Source organism: Colossoma macropomum, unplaced genomic scaffold, assembly GCF_904425465.1.
Source record: "Colossoma macropomum unplaced genomic scaffold, Colossoma_macropomum, whole genome shotgun sequence".
Classification (NCBI taxonomy): Eukaryota; Metazoa; Chordata; class Actinopteri; order Characiformes; family Serrasalmidae; genus Colossoma; species Colossoma macropomum.
Window position 1 is genome coordinate 18,209,617 of NW_023494789.1, and position 24,075 is coordinate 18,233,691.

Here is a 24,075-nt window from a genome sequence, read left to right on the forward strand (position 1 = left end):
ATAACTCCAACACTCAAAAGAGACATTAAACTACTGCCCATTTAAGATGGTAACAGCTGCATATTACACCATTCACAGCAATCTTGTTTATGTACAATGCAAAGTAAACTGAGAAGACAGAAAAGTGCCAATGAATGGAGTTTGTGCATACAATGAAAATGGAAGCACAGAAATTAATGCGAATAAGAAAAGAAAGTATTCCTTTGTTCTTTTTTTCTTGTGGAGGCTGCTGTATGTAAGCTATGTGATGCTGAATGGTTTTCATTATAGGCTGAAGACGACAATGGAATGAATACCTGGTCCTTGTTGAGATGATATGAGCTAGAAATCTCATCCAACACACACTCGACAACATTCTCAAAAAGGTGCACAGACTAAAGACAACTCTTGCATACACATACACGCAAAAGGAAAGTCATTTCTTTGATATCTTTTCAGATGTGCGGTAACACGGCTGTTCTACCTTAAGAGATATGTGAATGGATCAGACAACTCTGCAATCAAATTTCATGCACAAATGTAGACCAATACGTAGAGTTTGAAAATTTTCATCTGAAACTGTTAAAGAGGACTGCACATAGTTAAATAATGTTCACTGCAAAGAGTGCATTTCCATAGTGAACTCTGTGGATAACAATATAGTAAGTAGCCCTGATATGTCCAAGTGGCTCAAATGATTGGTCAGATAGTATATAGGGTGTTTAACTAAAGGAATAAACTAGAAATCAGGGCTGCACAATATGTTGTTTCTGTATTAATATCACGAAGCCTGGTAACCAATGACCTCTCTAACCAACCACTGACTGTTTTATTGTTAACTGTGAGCATTTTGGCCAATGTTGGATAATCCAGATAAGTTTCTACTGGTGTGATGAACTGAGGTATTCACATGATCAAAGAAACATGAATAATTTTGTTCAACATGATGCAGACCAATCATGAACTATCTTGCATTATAGGTTCATTTGTATACTGCAGTCACCAGATCACAATATATATTCACATAATTACAATATATTCTTGTCCATATTGTGCAGCCCTACTACAAATGAATCTACATAAGAACCTCAAGTGATAGACGTATACATTTAACTTCAACACTGAAACCTCTGACCAATTGTTGTCTCAAACTGCCAGAATCCCTGGGTCTTACTGAGCATGCTCTGGAGGTTTGCTGGCCTCTGTCATGCCTGTACCTGTCCCAAAGGGGAGCCCAGGGAATCCTCCAATCATCTCACACCACATCATAGTCCATCTGGCTTGGCTATAGCAAACAGGGATACTGGGCCTCTGCTCCAGTGACTGCCCAAGTCAAGGTCAGGGCAACAAAACCCCCCCAGCCTAATTCACAAGTCCCTCTGTCTAAACAAACTCAGCACTGAATCAACAAATGAGAAAAGAGATCATGAAAACACGAGTGAGTACGACCAACCACAACAGCGCAAATCAGTGGTGCTGAACATTCCTGGAAATTTAACTTGGCCACGACGAAGCTACAGTTAACCAACACTCGCAGTGAGGCGATGTGGACACAGATTTTCACTCTTACACAAACAGTGGCATTTCAGTAACAACACAGACACGAAGCCGTTGAGTTTGCACACCTCGTAAAGCATTAAGCCAACGGTTACATCACACACATACCAATAATGAGACCCTAATTATTAAACCTATGAGTGCCATTAAAACGCAGTAGTGCAGCCTCTAAACTCACAGTCTCTAAGTGCCACCGCAAGAGTATCTAAACTGAGGTAATTTGATGTTTTAAACAGGGATTTTGGGACTGAATAGGTTTTTCTGTGTGTGTTGAGATCCAATATATGGTGCATCACAAACACTGTACATTAGCTCCATCTCCAAGTAGGAGCCAAAAATTGTAAATGGGTCAATTTGTGTGAACAAGGAGTAGAAACATCAGACCGATCACTACATATGCTTAGAAAAAACGCTAATATGACTTTGCACTAAATGCATAACATGTAAACTCAATTTACAACTCCAGAACTGTGTAAATATGCCTGTGAGCGTAAAGAGAGGCTAGTGGGCTGACTGGAAAAGGGAGAACTGTAAAAGCAGCAAATGAGAATGTAGATGAGAATATTAAAAAGCAACAGGTGTACAGCAGATATGCTTAAAGAAGAGGCACTAAAATCATATCCCATTCCAAACCTGGGGAGCCTGTACAAAATACTACACCTTTAAACCACAAAACCTGCTTTTAACATTGGAGATTGTACAGACTTTATGTTTTTTAAGTGTTCTGGGTAATGATCCTCTATCTTTTAGACAACTGATCTCACAAACAGGCCCTTTCCTTGATTTCAACCATTCAAAATAAATTAAAAATTCAAGTAATCTACTTCTAGTAGCAGCTGTCCCAGCATCAACTCCTGTCCTATTTCCTCGAAAGTCTTTCGGGGGATTGAGCAGGGAGAGTAGCATGATACATAGGTAAGAGGTTAGTAAAACTCATGATAAAAAGTGCTTTATGCAGAGATTGCACTAAACTTCAAAATGTTTTTTGTCAATAAATACACAATGAAATAAATAAATGCATGTTAAATAAATATCTAACTCCATAAGATTTTTAATATAAAGTAATTCAACCATAGATAAGTTCATTAAGGGACACCTTGTACCTTCTAGAAAATATTAGACTGGATTACGTTACATTTTCAGATACGACACCAGCATGACTCAAAGTGACTGTCCAGCTCTGTTCAAACATCTACCCATGTTTTGTTTACACACAGCTATGAGGAAATCACATGAACAGTTGTCACTTGTGCCATACATTTCCTCATCAGTCCAGATTATTCTTTATGGGAAATATAATAAAGTTACATAACTATTTATGGGCACCTCCACACTGGCCAAAATCTGCACTAGCTAGGATGAATCTGTTCCTTTGACGAGTGTCACTTGTTTTTGAGCAGTTCTATCAGCTGACTGACAAAATAAATACATGGTTTACTGACTTAAATACTGACCAGTTTGAAAGTTGTAATCCTGTAGACTCTCACACGAAAAGAATAACACAATAAGGCAATGTGACAGCAATGTTTGAATTATCTTTTTCTTTCTCCAAACTCTAGACGAGGCACAGCCTGCTGGGTACGTGTATTACCTTCCTCATTGCAACAAATCCAGTTAAACCATGTTTCTCATGAACAGACAGCTTTGGAAGTAAGTGTCGCCAACACCTCTCCTGTTTCATTTGCTCTGGAGCATTAATGACTATATAAGCATTTATGATGAAGCTAAGCAAACGCTTCTATTCTCCACTGCTATTTGAATCTGAATACCCCCAAAAGGTACTGGCTTTAGCTTTTTAGGAGGGTTATGGGTTGAGTATCCAGGCCCCTGCAGACACACGATTGGAGCCATTAGTACACAGGTGCTTAGTGCTAGACAGGGTGAGTGCAGGTACACACAGGAAGAGCAAAGGGTGTTGAGGGTTAGAGACGGGACTGAGCACAGGAACCGGAGATTCAGGAGCTCTATTTACAAGGATAGTCTTTTGCTTTTGTGGGTTTTGTCCTCTTCTTAGACAGCAGTACCGCAGGTATATGTGTGTGATTCTCTCAAAGCCTCATCTGACCTGCTCTTCTTCTGGAAAGTTTAGACCTGAGGAGAAAAAAGGGTAAACACAATGACAATAGCACAAACACCAGCATGTTAACATGTACAGAACGAAGGATTAGATACTTCTGCGTACCTGATAGATCCAGCAAGGAGAGGGTTGAAAGCATAGAGCCAGTCGTGCATCTCTTTGTCATTACTGGCTTGGAGCAGTATCCCACGATGCTCTGTGCACACTGCAAATGTGTAGGGAGTCTGCAAACAGCACAAGCAGAATGAGAAAGGCTGTGTGCTGAGATCAATATTAATTAAAGATTTTTTTTCTTAAAACTAAAAGAAGTAGCACTACTGAGTCAGGAGAAAAAAAGACCAGCTAAAATATAGTGTCTGTATGCCGCTGTGAATTGTCCTGTAAAGCCGGAAATAGTAATTTAAAAGTCAGAGGTGTTGGGTTGGATTTCACAAATTCAAGATTTCAACATGCTCGAAATCATCAGATTCATCTGCTTGAGGGGGACGTTACAAAATGTTCTTCCTCAAGTTGCATGCAATTACACTCTCCAAATACACATTTCCTACATAGTGTAGCTTTTTCTAAAGGATAAACTTCACAATAAGAGACAGTTCATTCTTTTTTCTCAAAAACTGTTTGTACACCCCACACACCATCCACTTCATCAGAAAGACTTGTACTTCCACTCATTGGACACTTCATGAGCTCCATCTAACTTATAGGTCCATTATATAGCTGTACAAGTACAGACAGCTCTGTAGTCACAAACTGAAAATTGATAAAGGACTACAGATGATTAATGGATTACCATGGTAGAAAGTAACACTTTACAGCCAAGTGTTTACTTTTTATCCTGTAATGAAGTAGTGTAACGCATTACAGTTTAATTCTCTGTAATCACATTAGAGTTACTGACTTGAAGAACAGGTACTTTGATTTGTTTATGTTATAATTCTGTTACTTTGTAACTCACATATCTCTGACAGAACAATATTAATTGCACATGATGCATTTAAAACAATGCATTTAAATTTCTTCTGTACTGATTATCTGTGCTGGTCCTTGTACGCAATTCGAGCATGTGTTTGCGACCTGTGACAGCTAACTATATGAGTTTGGTTGTGAGTATTGATTGTGAACACTATGACCAACACAGTGTAAGCACCGTAAACCTGCCGATGCAACTATTCTCACTAATATGAAACTGATGGACAAAGATCCCCATGCTGAAGTCCCAAGCTCACCTACACAGACCAGACTCAAAGTTTGTTAAGGAACAGCTCTGTCATAAATTTTACTGATGAAAATTTTAGGTTGCGGGGCATCAGCCAGTCATAATTTTAAATCAGCATAGCATGCTGTGTCTTGTTGAAGGACAGCGTTAGTGACGTGTCTCTTAAATGATGTTTACAGTGATTGACAATTTCTTTCTAAATAAAGTACTGAAAGGACTATAGAGTTTTCCCTCTATAGTCCAGTCAGTATAGAGGTGTTACAGAGTAATGTAGAACTAAAATAATAAGTACACCAGTGAGTTGGCTACAAGACAGGAGTTTCTAATAAAGTGGCTGACAAGTAAAAATATCAGTAGAAAAATCAGATATTAATGTGCACATCTACTCTGAGTATGTATACATGCAGGTGAGTTTAGGTCTGATGGAGGTCACCTTCAGCATAGCCTGCTGATCCTCACTGTACTCCACTTGGGCAGAAGATAGGTTGAGGATGGCTCTCTCCACTGTGTCTCTCTCTGAATTGTAGATGTAGACGTACGGCCTGCGCACCACCACGTAACGCTTCACCCACCCATTAGTGTGTGGCTCTAGGAAGTGCAGATAGCCCTTCTTTGACACAATGGGGCTGTGAAAACAAAACAACCCTCCAGTTAGTCAACAACTTTCTTAGCTCATGAATTGTTACAGGCGTGCCTAAAAAGGCAGACAATTTTGATGATTAGCCTTTTGTAAGAACTGGAAATGTTATTATACATTATACATTATGCATTTCCAGCAAATGTTTTGCTTTACGTTAATGAAAGTAATTGGTACGTGTGCTAATGCATGTATGCCAAAAACAAATCCATTCTAGAGTCCTCAGCTGTAGTGCAGAGGTCACCTGACACGGATCTCCTGAATGTCAGGGACAAATGTGTGGACCCTCGGTTTGGACTCCGGGGCTCCGCTGGGGGATTTCTTGCCCTCTCCCTCAGGCGCAGAGTCTGGACTAGGGCTGATAGCACGGGAGCGAGGTGTTGGGGGTCTGCAAACAAAAATTTTAATTAACACTTTAGAAGAGGCATACAAAGACCAGTGAAAATGGCTTGTATCTTAAAACACTGTTCTTCGTTTGATGACTTTATCGGACTAATCAGTACTTTCTCTAACAGAACAGAACTGTGACTGCAGTGCAATGAGACTGACCTGAGTTCAGTGTTGCTGCCATAGCGACCTTCCACCAGTGAGGGACAGGTGGAGGAAGGTGTGAGGGTATTGAGAGCTGTGGCTGAGGGGTCTCTCATCAGAGTTACAGACATTTCACTCAGCTGAAACACAGTAACGCAGACAGAGTAGCCCATGAACAATTCAAACATTCAAACCTGCCAGGTAATACAGCCTAGACACTCTTAAAAATAAAAGCTCCTAAACAAAACATAGAATGAACCTCTGTTTCCTTGCACCATATGAGTTTCTTATGCTGTTTTGACACAAAAATGCATTTACAATCTCTTCCTGAGTTCAGAATTCTAGAACAGATAGGAGTTTTTTAAAACAAGCATGGGAGCACGTCCAAAGCACAATAAAATACTCAACATATGTACGACTGACACATATTCTATAATGAATGAATGCGGCTTAAATAAATGCATTTTAAAAAAGCAATAAGCCACTCCTGTTTTAACTGTGATTTCACCCCACTTTGTGTCACAACAACACTGAAAAGTACAGGCATAAAACAATAAAGCAATGTCATTACATAGCAGTGTTTTATGTAAAAATGTGTTTTTTTTTAAAAAACCTTTTTTTTAAACCAGTGCTAAAATAATGCTCTTTTTGGGGTATGTTAGTGCCAAGCTAGCAGGGTTAGCTCAGTATCATGTCGATTTTGATGTCAGCTCTAGTTTATGCATCTATTATGTATTGTATCACTGTGTATTAGTGCCTCACCTTGCTCTCACTTGCACTCACACACACGTGGCTGTAGTCTCTGTTGAAGGTGTGGGTCAGCAGACGCAAACACTGAAAGGACAAGAAGACACGTGAGGAGCTATGCAAAAAAATGACATCACAAAGTCTAAATTACAGCTTGTTCAGTGTCTTTGTGTGATCAAGGTACGTTTGGCTAAAAGGATGAGTCACAGCAGAGCTCCACCACAATAAACCAATGATTAATACAATACAGAAGCAGTGGGTCTTCAACAGTTTACAAGAAATATCCTCTATGTGTAACATTTCCTCCTGTGTGCGTTTCTAGTTAAGACGCTGACTCACCTTGGCTGCGAGTTCACGCTGCCTCTCATTGGGGGTGTCTGGTCTGGGTGTAGTCTCAGGGCTGTGGCTCAACCCTGGGTGGGCCGCGGGGGAAGAGGACTCGGCGGGATCTTCATTCCCGCAGGACAGCAACGGCTCCTGGCCCAGCAGCAGGGTGGACTCCAGTTTCTCCCTCAGGAGGAGGTAGTGCCGGGTTTTCTCCACCTGATCAACATAAAAGGAACCATATTTTCAAACATCATGTACCTAACCTGGACATAAACAGTCCCAAAGGTCTGTATGTGGGCCTTGTATTAGTTTCACAGTAGTCACCAAATAATTAATCTATCCATGCTCCGCCCACAAATGTGTTGTTCAAAAATAAATATCATTTGAAATTGACAATGCTAATGTATTTTTTAGAGATGTGTGCTCCACAGCTTGTTCATCTCGCAACAGTTGCTACAAAATAATGCATTTGTTGCAAAGGCATGGATAGGTCACAGTGAATAATAAGGCTTAATAGCTGAATACTAATCACAGTTTTCAAGGTATTCATGTGTAAATCACGAGGTCCAAGGTTTACATTTGTAAATCGCCAGACTCCAACAACTAGAACTTATGGTACAGGAGCACTGTCATATTAAAAGAGTTAACTTTACAATTTTCAACAAATATTTAGGCATTTTAAACAGACTACAAAGGATTATAATATACTTCTTCTCCTGAGCGATGCTACAGTTCCTTTTCTCTCTCAGCTTGATGTTGGCATCAAACCAGTCACATGACCACTGCTTGATGATTTGCAGAATTTGACAGCCCAGGTTTATTTTTGCCTGTGTAGGTGCTGCCAGGAGTTCAAAGGTTTTTGTAGGTTTGCCAAGGAAATATAAAAATTACTCTGAATCCTGGTCCTTTGTTTAGGGAAGTCACTGTACTGACCAGGTGTACTGACTTTTCTACAGTTTTTGGTCCGTGGCCTTAGTGGCATCTAATCCTTTTGGAACATCTTTTTCACATATGCTAATCAAAAAGTACAGACACATTGTTAATTTGACTCCCTTTATTAAGTTTAATTAGTCTTTATATTACTAACCTACAATTTATTTTAAAAGGAACCGGTAACTCTGTAAATTTAAACTTTTAGGAACACAGCTGGTGCAGTGAGCTCTGGACAGCTCTGGCAAAAATTAACTATTTAAACCACTCAGGAGGCAGACTGGTCATTTCATGACCAAATCATTGAATGATTCATTATCATCAGACTAGTTTATTGAGAAACAGCAGAGACTGGCTCATGTGTTTGGGAGATTTTATGCTATGTGGTGTCTCATACCTCCTGCAGGAGGCTGAGCTTCTCCAGCTCCCACTGGTGGTCCAGGATGAGGCTGTCACTGCGAGGCCTCCAACCTGCCAGGTTCTCCTCCCCTCGCACATACGCCACTGACGTGTCCAGCACCCGCCTGCGTCTCCTCTGCATCCCTGCAAATCGACAGACATTCAAAGTGATAGTACTCTTCGACGGGTGCTTCAAACCTCATTGACCTCATTTCATTGGTTTTGTGTAATAATCAGAACAGAGAGTTTAAAGCTTTACCTGGGCTGCCTGCATCTGCCAGGTGGCACAAACTGAGCTCATACACTCCAGTAACTCGGTTTCTACAACAAAAAAATTGTACAAAGTATTACAACTTAGTGAAAGAGAACTTTGTCAGGAAACAAAACTGTCACAGATATTTGTTATGTACCTACATCCACACAAATGTCATCTGTGCTGTTTGTGTGGATGAATAAAGTATGGCATGGTGTGCATACCCTTCAGATGGCCTCAGGCTTCCACTGCTGAAGAGGTTTCTGATAGAGCGTGATGCTGAGAGCTTGGCATCCCGTGAGTAGAACACCATGCAGAAGTCTTTGGTTATAACTGCAGGCTGTGTACAGTTCTCCATCTGATGAAGTAAGAAATAATTTTTAGGCCAATTGCTCATAAACAGCTCTGAAAAGCACAAAAATAAGTCTGGTTGGGCTACTGCAGGCGTAAACTGTCAAACCATAGAAGACAGGCTACCTGGTTTCTTTTACCAAGCACCTCAACTGAGGCTTAAGAATGTTTTTGGCATTTTCCCCAGTTTTCTTCCCTATTTAGTTGTGTCCAATTCTACCCGCTAGCTAGGTCACTCCCAGTCACACAGGGCTAGGAGAGTGAATGCTAACACACACTTTCTCCGAGTCATGTCAGGGGCCACCGCCTCTTTTTAATCTGCTCAATGTGCCTGAAGGAAAACAGTAACTGTCAGTTCTGTTACGTCAGCTAACAGACAGACACCCACACTGAGTGATGAGGAGAGGTATGGCTATCATACCCACACAGAGGCTCCCAGCCGTGGATGGCTGTCCAAAGTTTGCTTCTCTAGTTTTCCATTGGAGATTCGCAGTAATAGAAGCTTTCGATTCACTAATTAATGTTTGCCTAAATCGTTTTACACTTGTCTCAAACCAAACTCCAAGTTGTTAAGTAATCTCAAACAGACTTGCTTATGTAGATTCTGACACCTTTTTGACAGAATGTTATCTATAAAAACTGCCAAAAGTAGAAACATAATTCATACTTCAAGGTGGCTACCAGTTCAATTTTTTGCTATGCAGCATAGTTTTGTGAGTCTCCAACATTACCTCCAGGTAAGCAGAGACAGTCATGTAGATTTTCTCCCCATATGGAGTCACTCGGTTCAGCAGGAGTGAATTGTGCATGGATGAATCCCAGGCAGCTTCAAAACGGTAGAACGTCCTAGACATTGCATCAATAGCAGTGAGTGGCAATACTGACAATTAAGGGGCAGCTCATTTAGATTTTTTACAACTGCTTAACATTAATATTTTAAAAATGCTTTCATTATTTAACATTGTTATAGTAACACACATGTGTAGCTTTAATAAAAATGGAATTAAGCATAATTTAAGAATAGTAACATGGTCAATAATTAATGCAAAACATAAAACAATCACTGGAGGTGATCTTAAAGCATTATGGGATTTGACGAGTTCATTACTGATTTAAAAAGCCACTGACAGGGGGAGTTTAGGACAAAAAAAACTGCATGCCAAAATAAATAAACAATATTAAATTAAATGAATAAAAAAAACTAAGCATGTAAGGTTCTTTTTGAACAACACCACCACTATTAGCATGAATGACAAAATGTAAAGAAATGAGGAAAGATTTGACAGACAGAAGAGGGGTAGGGGGACAGGGGGAAATTGTACCTAGGATCAATTCCCAAGGAAATGCTTTGTGTGGCAGGGAGAGAATCAACGATATGATCATAGGTAAGAGAGGAGAAAGGAAAAGCCTTGTGTCTTACGCTGTGATGAGTGTCTCATGATGACCAAACATGGGAATTAGCATTTCCTAGTTTCTCTGAAACTCCATAGACAATTAATATCACAATATATCACTATATATTAGCTCATTGCTCTTCCTTATGACTGTTATAATCCAAATACCTATCAATGTAAAACCAGGCCATCCAACAAAACAACCATATGGCCAACAAAACAACCTGTCAACCGTACAGGCATAGAGAATTTACTGCTTTCTAAGTATTACATCTGCCCTAAGCTAACCTCATTCCATAAGAAAGTTCTACATGTGGACAATATAGGCTGCTGTATGGTTTTCCTCCCTACTGCTCCTCCACCCTTCTCTGCACTGTTCTGATAAATGCAGGTTTCAACCTGCTCACATAATCATGCATTGAGTTCACTTCTATTTCTGGCCTGATGCCCAGTCTACTCCTAAATCTGCCCATGGCTCTGTGAAAATCTGAGCCAGGATGAGCAGCTTTGTGGTCTGTAAGGATCAGATGGCTCTCTGTGCTTCAGATGCTGCGAAAAAGGTGGACTGGGATGAGGTACTGGAAAGCCATAAGGCTGTTAACCTGCGTTTCAATATTGTTTTTAACCGGTGCTCAATGATTTTGCCACACAACTTAGAAGCTTGCAGCACTTATGTTACACAAGTGGCCACTCATAGGACCGGGAGGGGGGGGTGGATTTCTCAATAAGAATGCACCACAGCTAGGACAGCCTCAGTGAGCAAATTAGCTTGCTTAGCAAACTTTGGGATGTAAACCATTTTTCAGATGTCTGAACATAAAACACAGAAACTCTTTTTAAATATAAATAACTGTCCGGTTTAAGCTTCAGGTTTAGAATGAAAACTGTGGTGCATTTTCTTTGTTTGCTAACTTTGTAACCCTTATTTTAAAATATTTTATTGCTCTGACTTGCAAACAGCTTTTCCTGCTTTTTTTCAGATTTGAAAAGGAACTACAAAAAGGATTTCCGATTTCTGAGCAAGGTCTAACAAATGACATTCGAACTATTATAATAATGGATCTGCCCTCTAACACTTTTTCACAGTAGCCATTAAATGCATTTTCTGCCTGTTTTGGAGGTCCCTTCGTTGAACTACGTTTTTTATTGTTCAATAACATTAAAGGAAAAATATTATGATAAATTATGTTTGTCTTCATAGGTGAGCAAGCAAGCCAATATTTACAAAATGTTTTTATTGTGTTTAAATAATATTTTTGTGTGCCAGATTTTTTAATGTCAAGAAAGCTGCAGTTGTGCTGTCCGTTTTACCTCAGCACGGCCATCTTTGTAAAGAGACTGTTTTCACAGCAAGGGTTTCTTACACTCCTGTTTGCACCCCTCATTGCTCCCTAGCAGCTCAACACAGAGTCACAACATTTCACACACGGAGAGCCAATGGGGTCCTAGTTAATCTGACAACAGAGTTACAGGGAAAAGTATTTAATTTGATTATATTAATTAACAATATCTGAGTTGACTTCCATTCCGATAGAATAATGGCCACTGGAGGGCCTGCAGAAAGGGGCTACGATGCCACCAGGAACTCCCACAAGAAGAAATGCCAAGAAAAATTTGTTTGGGCGTGGTAGCAGCAGTATTGAAGCGAAAGGATGGAGCGAAACAGCAGAGGACAAAGTCATCCTTCTACAATGCATTGTAAACAAAAAGCTTTCATCACATTTGTTACCTAAAGTACTTCACACTGACCAGTTTTTAAACATTTACAGACTCTTGATAGAACACTTCAAAGAGTTCATCAAGCCTTTAGAAACATCTGAATGAAAGGATCAGGAGAATATGATTAGAGGAGCAATACAGGAGGTGAATCACCAGAAAATAAACTCAAGCAAACATGTACACTATTACTGCTCACACCTTCTGTATGGTTTTTAAATTTATATATTGGACAGTAAACACCTCAATGCCCATTATTTTATTTCACATTTATGTTTACAGAGTTAGTATTGCTTCCAAGTTTTTTTTCCTACACACACGCACACGCGCACACACACACACACATATATATATATATATATATATATATATATATATATATATCCAAATTTACTCTCATACACAATCGAATCCAGTACAAGAATAACTTTTCTAGCTTTCCCTCACCGCACCACCATGTTCACAAATATGAACATTCATTCTCACGAACTCTAACATATACAAACAAGAGTCTGTGGGAGAAAAAGAGTGACTTCCACTCCTTTACACAAAGAAGTAGATTAACTCTGGATTTTCCAACTCCTCGATATTTTTTACGCTTCATCCTCTCCTGTCAGGCTGTCCAGCCTCTAAGTCATACTCCTGGCAGCACATTCAAGAAAAAAACAACATCTTTTTACGCACTTTGGCTCACTTTCCATCAAGGACCTAAATGAGATTTGAGAACTGTTAAGCACACAGGAGTGAGTTAGCGCAACAGCACTAACACTGAGGTAATAGGTCTGTGGATTAGTTTTTAGCTTTTAGTGTTTGGATCTGAAGGCCTCTGCCAGCCAGCGCTGCTGTAAATGAAGTGTTCCTGAGAAAGCAGGGAGAGAAGTAGGTCTGTTTGAGTTGTACCTCACTCCTCAAAGTTGTTGGGCGGGGCGTGTTGAGGTGTTGGGGTGCGGATGCTGCCTTCTGTGTTGCTGCCAGAGAGTCACACGTGTGTGAGATGAGTATGCAATGGTACTCCATATAGGCCCTGTAGGAGCCTTTTGCCGTACACCCCACCCAACCCCTGCACACTCATTCACACTCTACTGGCCTTCAACTGGAAGGAAATTAGACTTGCAGCTTTCCACTAAGTCTTGTTTATTCATTAGCCCTGTTACAGACTTGAAAAGTTCAGAGTTTTGGTGCTTTTCAATAAAAAGAACATGTGGGCTGGCAAACTATGCACATACTCATTAAAGGAATACTCCAGCTATATCCAGTGTGACGTGTGCAGTGTAAAAACAATTTGCTGGTTTCTGGTAACTGAATATCAAATAGTAAGTTAAGAGAATAATAATGTGTGATTACATTCTGCTAAAGGGGCCTAAATGGGACCTTATCATTACTTCTGGCCTAAAACTAATATATTATTTGCCATATTATGCAGTATTCTGTTTTATACCATTATATCTCTCAGCATTTTTAGTTTGGCATTATTTTATAGTGTTTTCATGTTTTTGTTCATCAATGTTCTCTTACTACAATATCCATCATGCATTACTCCACTGTTTCTCAACATTGGTCATAGAGGCACACTGCCCTGCACATTTGTGTTTTCCCTGCTCCCAACACACCTGGTCTAACTAATCAGCCCATTAACAACCGTTTACTGAGTGGAAGTGGGTGTGTTAAAGCAGTGAAAGCTCTAAAATGTGCAGGGCAATGGGCCTCCAGAACCAAAGTTGGGAAACACTGCATTACGCAAATACATCATATCCCTGTGGTGTCAACTAATCCTGAGCACTAGCTTAGCTATAAGGCTCTAAGGCCACAGGCTTGACTTAATGCAGCGCTGTGCAGATTGATCACTGCCTAGCTCTGAGAGGTACATGCCAGTAGTTTTTTTGTCCAACTTGGGTCAGCACCACTGGTCCGTTACAATGAAATATGCCGTTATAATCACGTTGGAGCAATGTTGCTGCAGTTTTTAGAGCAAGGCACTGCAGTAGCTCACCACTCAGCTGCGCGAGCTGTGAGACAGCTTAATGACGACAGAGCCTAATCCTCATTGGCTAGAAGCTCAGCTGACAAAAACGTAGACACATCTACATGCTTAACAAAATAAAAGCCTCACTCTTCATCTTCCAGATGTTGTACGTTCATATTTTCAGGTAAAGTTGCTCCAAGTTTTAAACAAAAGCTGCAGCTGCTTATGTTTACTCCACGTCTTCTTCTGTTTAGTTTACTGACCGGTTGCAAAGCAGAAATCTAATTACCGTCTGACTCATGTAAACCCAGAGTTTTCCCATTACCTCAATACCTAAGTGCATGTGAACGTGTTGATCGGATTACTGACAAAATCTGATTTTCTGCATTTATCAGAATATTAAGTGCACACACTCAGTGTATAATGTTTGTGGATATCATTTTCAAAGCCCATAGTCTTGCTGGGTCAGACATAATTTTTTAATGAGAATACACATCTCGGGTCAAGACACATCTGGGGTCAAGCCCTTGGTGCTGGAATGTGGAGAAAAACGGCCACAAACAAGGGTATATCCTCCAAAAAAGACCCACCGCAAATTTCCCTTTAGTCTTGTAATATCTTAACTTTGAGCAATAAAAAAAGCAAAACAATCTAGCTAGCAAAATGCTATGATCAGCCAAAAGAACTGTTCACCTGCATGATGTAATGTATTTACTACATGTAGTATGTTCTCTGCACACGCCGCACAGATCTACATACTTAATTGGAGTTTTGGAGATTTCTCAGCCATATTAACTTATCTCGCATCCATAGGCTAACAACAGGTTTGTTTGCTGTTGGACAATGCACCATCACCCTCCAGTGTTGGATATTTCATGCTCAGTTTGTTTCTACGTTTAGCCTAAATTTCTCTTGGTTGGCCCCAGATGTTCTTGTTATGAGATCACATCTGGCCCTGCAAGATCTAGTTTAGCCATTTACCTATAGGGTAATAAATATATTATTATTATCTATGGTAATTGACTGTTTGCTACAGATAGAGTGAATAGATGTTAAAAAATGATGGGGTATTCCTTCAACATACTGGTACAGAAAGTGGAATATGTGCTTAAACGGAAATGTTTCAGTGATTTTCACCTACACCATACAGGCAGTGGAAAACATAAAAAGAGGCGATTTGAGCAGCACTGCCCACTAGCGGTGCAACAAGAACTCAAGCAAATTCAGCTTGGAAGATAAAACTGTCATCTAGGATGTACTGTACAGACAAGAGTGTTAACCTTGGTCATGAAACAAGCATAAATCTTAAATAACATTAGCTCAAACCAGGGTGAATGAAAGTTGAGGATTATAGCCTGTGTGAGGAGACAGAGCTGGCTCAGACGGAACTCCTCCGTCCATAAATCATAAACGCTCTCAGTGTGTGGGGCCTGATTCTCAACCATCGCCTAACACAGCAGCGAGTGTGTTTTACAGCACTGCATTGACATTTGTGGTGGAAATTCATCTTGCTGTGGGACAGTTTTAATTAAATCATAAATTCCTAATCTAGAGATGTGATCTAAATGTGCTATGAGCCAGAACAGTAAATTTTACACAGATGGAGTGCGTGCGTGTGGGTGTGCGAAGAAGCAGTGACTCACTAAATGACTCAGACTGCTAAAAAGCGTCCTTTGAAACGGCTATTTTTTACAGTTTGTGTGGGCAGAAGAGTGTTCTCAGGTAAAACTGAATGTGAGAGTCCTATATTTGATACCTTTTCTGAGCGAAGATTATGTGAAATGATCAATTTGATCTCTACCACACCTCCTGCAAAGATTCAGCCAAAAGACAGTCCATACAAAGCCAAGCCATGCATTCTGCAGCCACCTGAAATGCCTGCAAAAACATCTCGCCCACAAACATACAGAGGCCACACGCACGAGAAACATTTCCATGGGAGCCGAAGCAAAGCTCCCCACGGTTTAGGAAGGGAATGGGAAAAGAGGGAGGGAGGAAAGACAAACACATACAAAAAAAGAGGGGGAGGCCGCAGCAGGATTGGGAAGCCAAAACATACAGGTAAAGAACGATGGAGACTGACTGGATGGATGACCAGAGAATTCAAAAGAAATGATGCATAATAAATATGTAAATATATTCTACATGTGTCTGAGGGAATAAAAGGATAGGGATTCGAAAACAATATACCTAGGCATGTCCGAATCAAGAAACTGTCTGCAAAAACACAAAACAACATTCCGTTAGTGGGCTTGAGGGCAGATGTGTCAGAGCAAGAGCTCTCCATGATGTTACTGACGTGAGCTCATGGCAGAGGCTTAGCCAGCTGTGAGTATACTGTTACAACGGCCATCTTGATTCTAAGCAGCCATTTTGTTTCACAGATCAACAAAACAGTAAGCCCAAATGGCTATGCCTCTGTATAAGCGCCCCATCATCTTCTTCTTAATTTTTCCTTTTAATGAATCCAAGTGTGAAGTATGAGATTATGTTTGATGTGAGGAGACCGCTAAAGCACTGTGGTTACACCATAAGAGAGGAGGTCACGGCTAAAGGGAAAAGGAGCTGGGGGATTTAAAAAGAATTCTTTTCAATTGTCAAAGAGAGGAGAGGCAGTTATGGTTAGGGCTTACTTGCAAAAAGCGTGAATAACTTGGGTGATAAGGGAAAATCCAAAGGCCAAGGCATAAAAATCTTACTGCATGTGATGCTATGCAGTGTCAATGTATGTCAAAGCTAAGATGAAGCTGTAAGTGATGGTTCAGTGAAAGTTAATGAAGTAATGTGCACTGCACTTTGATATGAAAAGTGATCACATCAACTGCTTATCATGCTGTGAGTTGCACTAAATTGCAGTAAATTTAAGTAAAACATTATAAAATAGTGCTTGTAGGGTGAAAAGTTGTTTTGTGCTGTTAACAGTGCATGAGATGCAAACCTTAGGCTTCAGACAAGAACATTTAAAGTATTGCATGCAGATCACAACCATGCAATGGTTAATGATAGCGATGCCTTGCACTCTATCCTCAGAGTGGTCAGCGGGCAATTAGTAGAGTCTGAGCAATGAAGGGTAGATGGCGCAGGATGGATAGAGTTAATGGATGGATGAACAGATGAAGAGTGGACACAAAAGTCATACAGCCAGCAAGGAGGTGAACTAGAGAACTTTCACTACATCATCTTCTTTAAAATCCACAGGGGAGGAAAGCATTCTTTACAAAGTCACTGGGATTTTGATGTTGTTGCCTGCACACTTGTTTGTTTTCCAATAAACGTGTGACCTCCTTCATCTACACTGATAGAACCACATTCTGTCTTGCAAATGAAACTCTAGTGGTTAATATTTTAGGGGGAAAATGGCAGTGCCAAGTCAGTACATCAGTCAAAAAACAAACAAAAAAAAGGGAACATTCACAGCATCCAGACCCATAGCCTCCTGGTTATGGGTCCCATCATGCACCAGGCTCTGAACAGGGGCCAATGCAACAGCGGCAGCCGCTCTTCTGCAACTCTGGCATAATCTGGCATTATAAGCACTTTGAGAGAGGAGTGTACAGAGTGTCTGGTTGCATTGAGACAAGATAAGCATCCACCTGGAAATGCTTACATCCTTAAAAATGTGGGTGAAGCCTCACAGCCTGAATAATGTGGCAGCTCCAGTGTCCAAGAGGCTGCCAAATTCCACTACTGTGCAGTGGACCATGATGTGTTTGTGCAGAGGAGCATAAAAGAGTCAATATGCCTTTCTTTTCCATCAAACGTTGGCGCTGTCTCCGGTGCTGTGTGATTCTGAAGCTTTCTCTTGAGTCAGGCCCTTAAGAGGCCCTTGGAATGCGACTTTTCACTGTGTCATTTCTCTCTGGCAAAAAAGACGCCTCTTTTAAAATTTTACATTTTTGCTGTGCTGTTTGTCAGGGCTCTGGCTCCTTCTCTGAGATCTAATGCCAAGGCAGAATGGACAGAGTGGGCGGAGCTGTTTAATACGCAACTCTATGTGAAAGAAAGACCTGTTGGCCTCTGAAGACAGGGGGCAGTACATACAAAGCTAAAGTGGAGAAAATCTATTTAGACTATTGTAGACTATTCCTGAAGGCTCCAACAATACAACAATAAGAGGATTTTCCTTAAAGGAAATGAAGATCAGTACAGTAAAACACTTAAGAAGTAAAGGGTGCCCGTGTTAACGCAGCTGCTGATACAGACAATACATATTTAAGACTACAGAAAAATAACCTTCTTACTTCATACTTCATACTTACTTAATTTACTTAATAATTAAAAGTATATTGGTTAGTTAATTAATTAATGACATAAATATTTAACTTCTCATTACTTAATTATCTTAGTTCATCTCTCTGATTCTTTAGATCATTAGAATTCAAAAACTTGCCTGTCATCTGGGGCTGGGCGGATGTTTCCAGCAGACAGAATGTTGAGGGAGAGAATATTGGGGTCAATGATGCTCTCATCTGCTTCAGGTGTGTTCCGGATGCGGCCTGAAACACAAACTGAAGCCTTAACACTCCAAATATTCTAATTACGTTTTGGCATATAATGACAGCATATCATGTCACTGCTGGATCAGTTGATCTGATGTTTTCTATTCAATTTTCTAATTTTCCTGACACCAAAAATCCAGCCACTCTACACATTGTGTAATAACTTCATGACAAATGATTAAATAGAAATTGTTCAACATATTCCTTTACATATGTTTTTAGACTTGAATGTTTTTTTTCATTCCCCTGAAAAATTGCCTATTTTGAGATGCTTTTGTTGTGACAGAGACTATATATATATATATATATATATATATATATATATATATATAATATATATATAATTTATTTATTTATTTTTCATAGGGGAATGCCACATTCCTACTGATCATACTGCCACTTTCAGATTACAAATCACAGGAATCAGTAAGGAGATAAACTCACCTACAACCAGCTCACGAACCTCCTTCCACTGAATGTCACTCCCAGTCTCATGCACAATAGTCACAGTCACTCTCCTTTGGATTCCCTGTAAGAAGAAAGATGTCAACAGATGTTAAGCACTTGAAACTACAATTTTGAACTACAACCCCATTTCCAAAAAAGTTGCTGCGCAAATGCAAATGACAACAGAATGCAATGATGTGCAAATCATTTAAACCCCATATTTAACTAAAAAAAACAGTCAACATATCAAATGTTGAAACTCATCATCATCATCATCATCATCATCATCGTTAACCGCTTAGTCCAGATAGGGTCGCGGTAGCAGTTGGGAGAGCAGAGAATCCCAGGTGACCCTGTCCCCTGCAACTTCCTCCAGCTCATTCCCGGGGACCCCAAGCCGCTCCCAGGCCAACTTGGAGATATAATGTTGAAACTGAGAAATGTTATTATTTTTTGAAAAATACATGCCCATTTTGAATTTGATGCCAGCAACACAATTCAAAGATGTTGGGACAGGGGTATGTTTACATCTCTGCTGCTTCACCTCTCCTTTTAACAACAATCTGTAAGCGTTTAGGAACTGAGGAGAACAACTACTGTAGTTTTGAAAGTGAAACGTTTTCCCATTCTTGCTTAATATAGGATTTCATCTGCTCAACAGTTCAGGGATTCCTTTGCCGTATTTTTAAATTCATAATTTTCAGTAGGTGACAGATCTGGACTGCAGGCAGGCCAGTTTAGCACCCAGACTCTTTTACTACAGAGATATGCTGTTGTATTACATGCAGAATGTGGTTTGGCATTGTCTTGCTGAAATAAGCAAAGCCTTCCCTGAAAAAGACATCATCTAGATGGCAGCATATGTTCCTCCAAAACCTGTATATATCATTCAGCATTAACTGTGCCATTACAGATATGCAAGTCACCCATGCCATGTGATTTCTCCAGATTCTCTGAAACTTTTAATGATATTATGTACTGTAGAGGATGAGTTCTTTGCTATTTTACGCTGAGAAACATTATTGTTTAATTGTTGCACTATTTGTCCGTGCACTCTTTCAAAGCGTGATGAACCTCTCCACATCTTTACTTCTAAATGACTCAACCTCTCTGGGATGCTCTTTTTATACCCTATCATGTTACTGACCTGTTGCCAGTTAACCTAATTAGATGTGAGATGTTCCATCAGATGTTTTTAGCATTACAGAACTTTACCAGTCTTTTGTTGACCCTTTCCCAACTTTTTTGAAATGTGTTGCTGGCATCAAATGAAATGAAAAAAAAAAAAACAATAACATTTCTCAGTTTCAACACTGACATTTGTCTTTGTACTATTTTCAATTGATTATAGAGGTTCAATGATTTGCACATAATTGTATTCTGTTTTTATTTACTTTTTGCACAGCATCTCAATTTTTTGTAAACAGGGTTCTACTACATTCTTTTGGGCTGTCTATTTAGATAAATACTGCTTATATATGTGTTATAACTGTGTGTATGTAAGAAATTAATGGGACAGCAAAGCAGACCTGGTGTAATAGGAAAGTGCCATGGCAGGGCATTCCACCTCTATGGTCGACTGCAGCAGGGACGTAGCTGTGAGAGAGTAATATAAGCATGGATTAAACAAGTAGTCTGCATAAACTGATCTGGAAGCAGGACAAATAAATATAATAATATATATAAGTTACTAGCACAAAGACCTGGTCACACATGGTCACCAGATTTACAACACAGTATCCCAGTAGCACAAAAAAGTAACTACACAAATTGTGCAGAATTGCAGTAGCAAAGTTCACAGTAGCACCCTGGGCAAAGCCAGCCTTAAAGTATTCAGTTCAGAGTACCAAATAATTGAACTGATATCCAAAACCTCCTTTATGATCTATGTTGAAATGAGTCTAATCCTCTCACTGTAAAATTCATGCAGCTGACGCAGGGTCAAAAAGGAGAAAATATTAGAAGGGAAACTCACTCTCCATTGGCCTCCAGCTCACAGATCTCAAAGAACACCATCAGGTCATATTTACAGTGGCAGGGTCCTGCAGTGGGTCTTGTGAGCGTTGTCAGCTTTGTAGCAGGTACTAATTGAGAAACAAAAAGAGGGAGAGATATTCAATTTTAGGGATGATTAGGAGCTGTAAGGGAGTCTATTCACTCAAGCTGGAAGAGAGTAATAAAGAGTTAAAGATAAAGAAGGAAAATGTGACAAAATTGATGTAATAAGGGGTAGAGGCAGAGTTAGAAAAAGGGAAGGGAGGAAGGCCAGGGATCCAGAGGAAAGGCAAATTCAATTTCTGAATGAACAAGTATCCCTCCACATCTGCAGTTTTTGATAACGCACTTTCAGTCAGCCTCAAAATCCAGGGCTGACTATATCCTTACATTATACATACATATAATAATGTTTGTACTGTTAAATATTCTATAAATGGGTTTATTCTCACAAAATCATTATATATAATGTTCATGTAAATGTAGAAATCATCTTTGTTTTTTGAAAAACATCCTGCAAATGTTAAGAGATAACTGTAACAAGCAAAACAGGACACAAGATACAAATGTAACACAATGTAACATACATGTAGCACAGATTCAATAAAGAATGCACACCTTGCTGATAAACACTGATACAATTTTAATCCTTGAATATATAACAGTGTGTATATCCCAATAATGAGGAGGAACTAAAGGAGACAGAAAGAGCTGGACACTTGCACTCTTTTTCAACAAGCCTGAGAAGAGTCCCTAGAACAAAACATCCTCCAATCAATGCTCTGGTATTTTGCTGACAAGATTAATTGGATAGTGTGACAAATAAAGCGACAAATGATCAAAATGTAACAGCGTAAAATGTACATGTATATGCCAAAGTTTGAACACTTTTGTCAAATGTTTCGTTGATTCTAATTAAAAATGAGTAAACACATTCTCTACAGAGAATAAATTTAAATGGCGCTTTTTTTGCAAATTATAATGGCCTATTTCTGTTTAGCATATTAGAAAAAAATACAACATAAAATATTAAATGAGTCATAACTTTCGCACAGGCCACAGTTTGTGTTAAACTGTTAAATGTTGTTAAATTTAGCAAATGACCAATAATTGTGCAATAAAATGTGCAGAACTGCATAACCTCTGCATATGACTGTATATTTTATTGAATGTTATGGTCAATAAATTGTTTAGACACTAATGTTAGTTTTACAAAATTATTGAAATACACTTTATTAGATTAGATTATTAGATTAGAGGACAACTTTTGTTTCAGAGACTTTCCCTGACTTTGTACACACATGATCATTACAGACCCGGTTTCTGTGCTTTTATTACTGAACAGATAGAGAGGGGCGGGGCTGGCAGTTTTGCTTGCTCCTCCCCCTCAAGGAGGAAGGAAACAGCCACGCCCGCTGCATTAAGTGCGTGTCCCGACAGGGAGTCCACCAACGCCCCATTGAAGACATCTGGCACCAGGTATCGAATCAGCTCCAGGGTCTTCTCCCGATCGGGTGGGGTGTCGTTATCTGCAGCTATATTCCCACCCCCAATAACACAAAACTGAAGTGACATGGACCCCAACAAGCAACACACAAAGCAACAAATAGGCAAAGCCAAGACAAAGCACTAAGCCAGTGGTGTTAACTAAGGCTGTCATGATAACGATTAAGCTTGATTAAGAACACAAATTTCTCAATGAATCAGCAGATATTAATTAGCAATTAGCACAATGATAATTCATACTCCTACTGCTCTCTCTTACAGGAAAAAACAGAACCTGATGAACACTCTCATTTGTATACATTTTTGAAAGCTTCTGAAGTGTTAACAGCTTCACTGTTGATCTTTTATGCAGTAAAGTATTTTCATATATCATGGTTTGTTATTGGTTATTGAAGTTATTTTTTGTTGTTTCACTTTGATAACCCCTCTGTTTTAACTCAATTATTAAAATAACTGATAGTGACAGCCCTAGTAATAACACAGCATGACAAACAACATAAAAAAAAACATTCAAAATGCCTGGCTTCATTTTATGGAGCTGTGGAAAATATAATTGTCTACAGTGCAAATCTGGCTTGGAGAGTATTGATAAGACCTGATTCACACTGATTTCTGCTCTCACCTGGTTTGGACAGAGGCATAACTCTTGGAAACTGTCTTCTGCATGGACGCAATGGGCTAATGAAAGAGAGAGAAGGAGAGATAAAACAGTTCTTACTTACAGAATACCTGCAACTTAAGGGGGTAAAATGCAAAGAGGCTGGAGAAAAAACAATACAAGACAGTAGGACATCATGGCAAATCTGAGGCAACTACCTGATAAGATCTTTGCACAGAGGAGGGAAAGGCTGCTTCTGATAGTGCCCAAACACCTCAAACACAATAGGCTGGGTCTTTATGTACTCCACAAAAGACTTGGTAACCTCCACAGCAATCTGAAAAACCAGAGAAACAATGTCTTACCAGTTTTACCATCTCATCTAAGCAAAACTGGGATGGTACCTTGGTATGAGAATTCTTACATTCTGCACATGATAGAAGCCCAGAGGTGGACCTCGCCCAGTGTTCTTCAACGGTTCTGTGGAAAATGCCTCATCATGTCGATGGATAAAACTGGAAAAACAGAAGATTAGAAGGGTTTAATGAAATACTTTAGTAATGTATACCAATATGAAGAAACATTTATTTACTTGCTTACAGTGCTGATTTTGTCAACAGAATTCGCCATTACAACAATGAATAATTTAAAAAAGGGGGCTACCAACTATCATAATGTTAGCCTTTATACAGATTACAAACTAGCGAGAAAAGATGCACTTACTTAAACTGGCAGAAGATGTCTGCATACTCTGCAGAAATGCTGGAAGCTTGGAGCACAGTGACCCTGAATGTGAAAACCTCTCCAATCCTCAGGTGTTCCAGAGTTCCATCTAGAACACCATCCAAACCTGACTTAACTGGGCTGTCCAGGTCTTCTGGGTTGGCTGCAGAGACATCAAAGAATGTGAACATATTCACATAAAAATTAAACTCTTGAAACATAACTGCTCA

General features: G+C 39.6%; 1 protein-coding gene and 1 long non-coding RNA gene across 2 annotated transcripts in view; one reads left to right on the forward strand and one right to left on the reverse strand.

Annotated features, from left to right (window-relative positions):
- Nucleotides 1-464: 464 nt before the first annotated feature.
- The window catches only part of kif1aa (kinesin family member 1Aa), a 77,816-nt gene continuing 54,205 nt past the window's right edge, over nt 465-24,075 (reverse strand). Inside the window, exons 34-53 of the mRNA XM_036570395.1 lie at nt 23,846-24,008; nt 23,547-23,637; nt 23,341-23,459; nt 23,147-23,202; nt 20,999-21,107; nt 20,553-20,619; nt 19,021-19,105; nt 18,468-18,573; nt 16,268-16,294; nt 9,736-9,850; nt 8,878-9,011; nt 8,660-8,721; nt 8,399-8,544; nt 7,084-7,287; nt 6,760-6,831; nt 6,016-6,137; nt 5,711-5,854; nt 5,263-5,455; nt 3,719-3,837; nt 465-3,627 (exon numbers count right to left, since the gene is read on the reverse strand). Of these exons, the coding sequence (XP_036426288.1) occupies nt 3,585-3,627; nt 3,719-3,837; nt 5,263-5,455; nt 5,711-5,854; nt 6,016-6,137; nt 6,760-6,831; nt 7,084-7,287; nt 8,399-8,544; nt 8,660-8,721; nt 8,878-9,011; nt 9,736-9,850; nt 16,268-16,294; nt 18,468-18,573; nt 19,021-19,105; nt 20,553-20,619; nt 20,999-21,107; nt 23,147-23,202; nt 23,341-23,459; nt 23,547-23,637; nt 23,846-24,008 (2,177 nt within the window). The 3' untranslated portion in view covers nt 465-3,584. The remainder of the gene's footprint in view (nt 3,628-3,718; nt 3,838-5,262; nt 5,456-5,710; nt 5,855-6,015; nt 6,138-6,759; nt 6,832-7,083; nt 7,288-8,398; nt 8,545-8,659; nt 8,722-8,877; nt 9,012-9,735; nt 9,851-16,267; nt 16,295-18,467; nt 18,574-19,020; nt 19,106-20,552; nt 20,620-20,998; nt 21,108-23,146; nt 23,203-23,340; nt 23,460-23,546; nt 23,638-23,845; nt 24,009-24,075) is intronic.
- LOC118808048 lies at nt 6,131-7,464 on the forward strand. The gene is made up of 2 exons (XR_005007256.1): nt 6,131-6,924; nt 7,067-7,464. It is a non-coding gene; the product is annotated as an uncharacterized LOC118808048 (long non-coding RNA).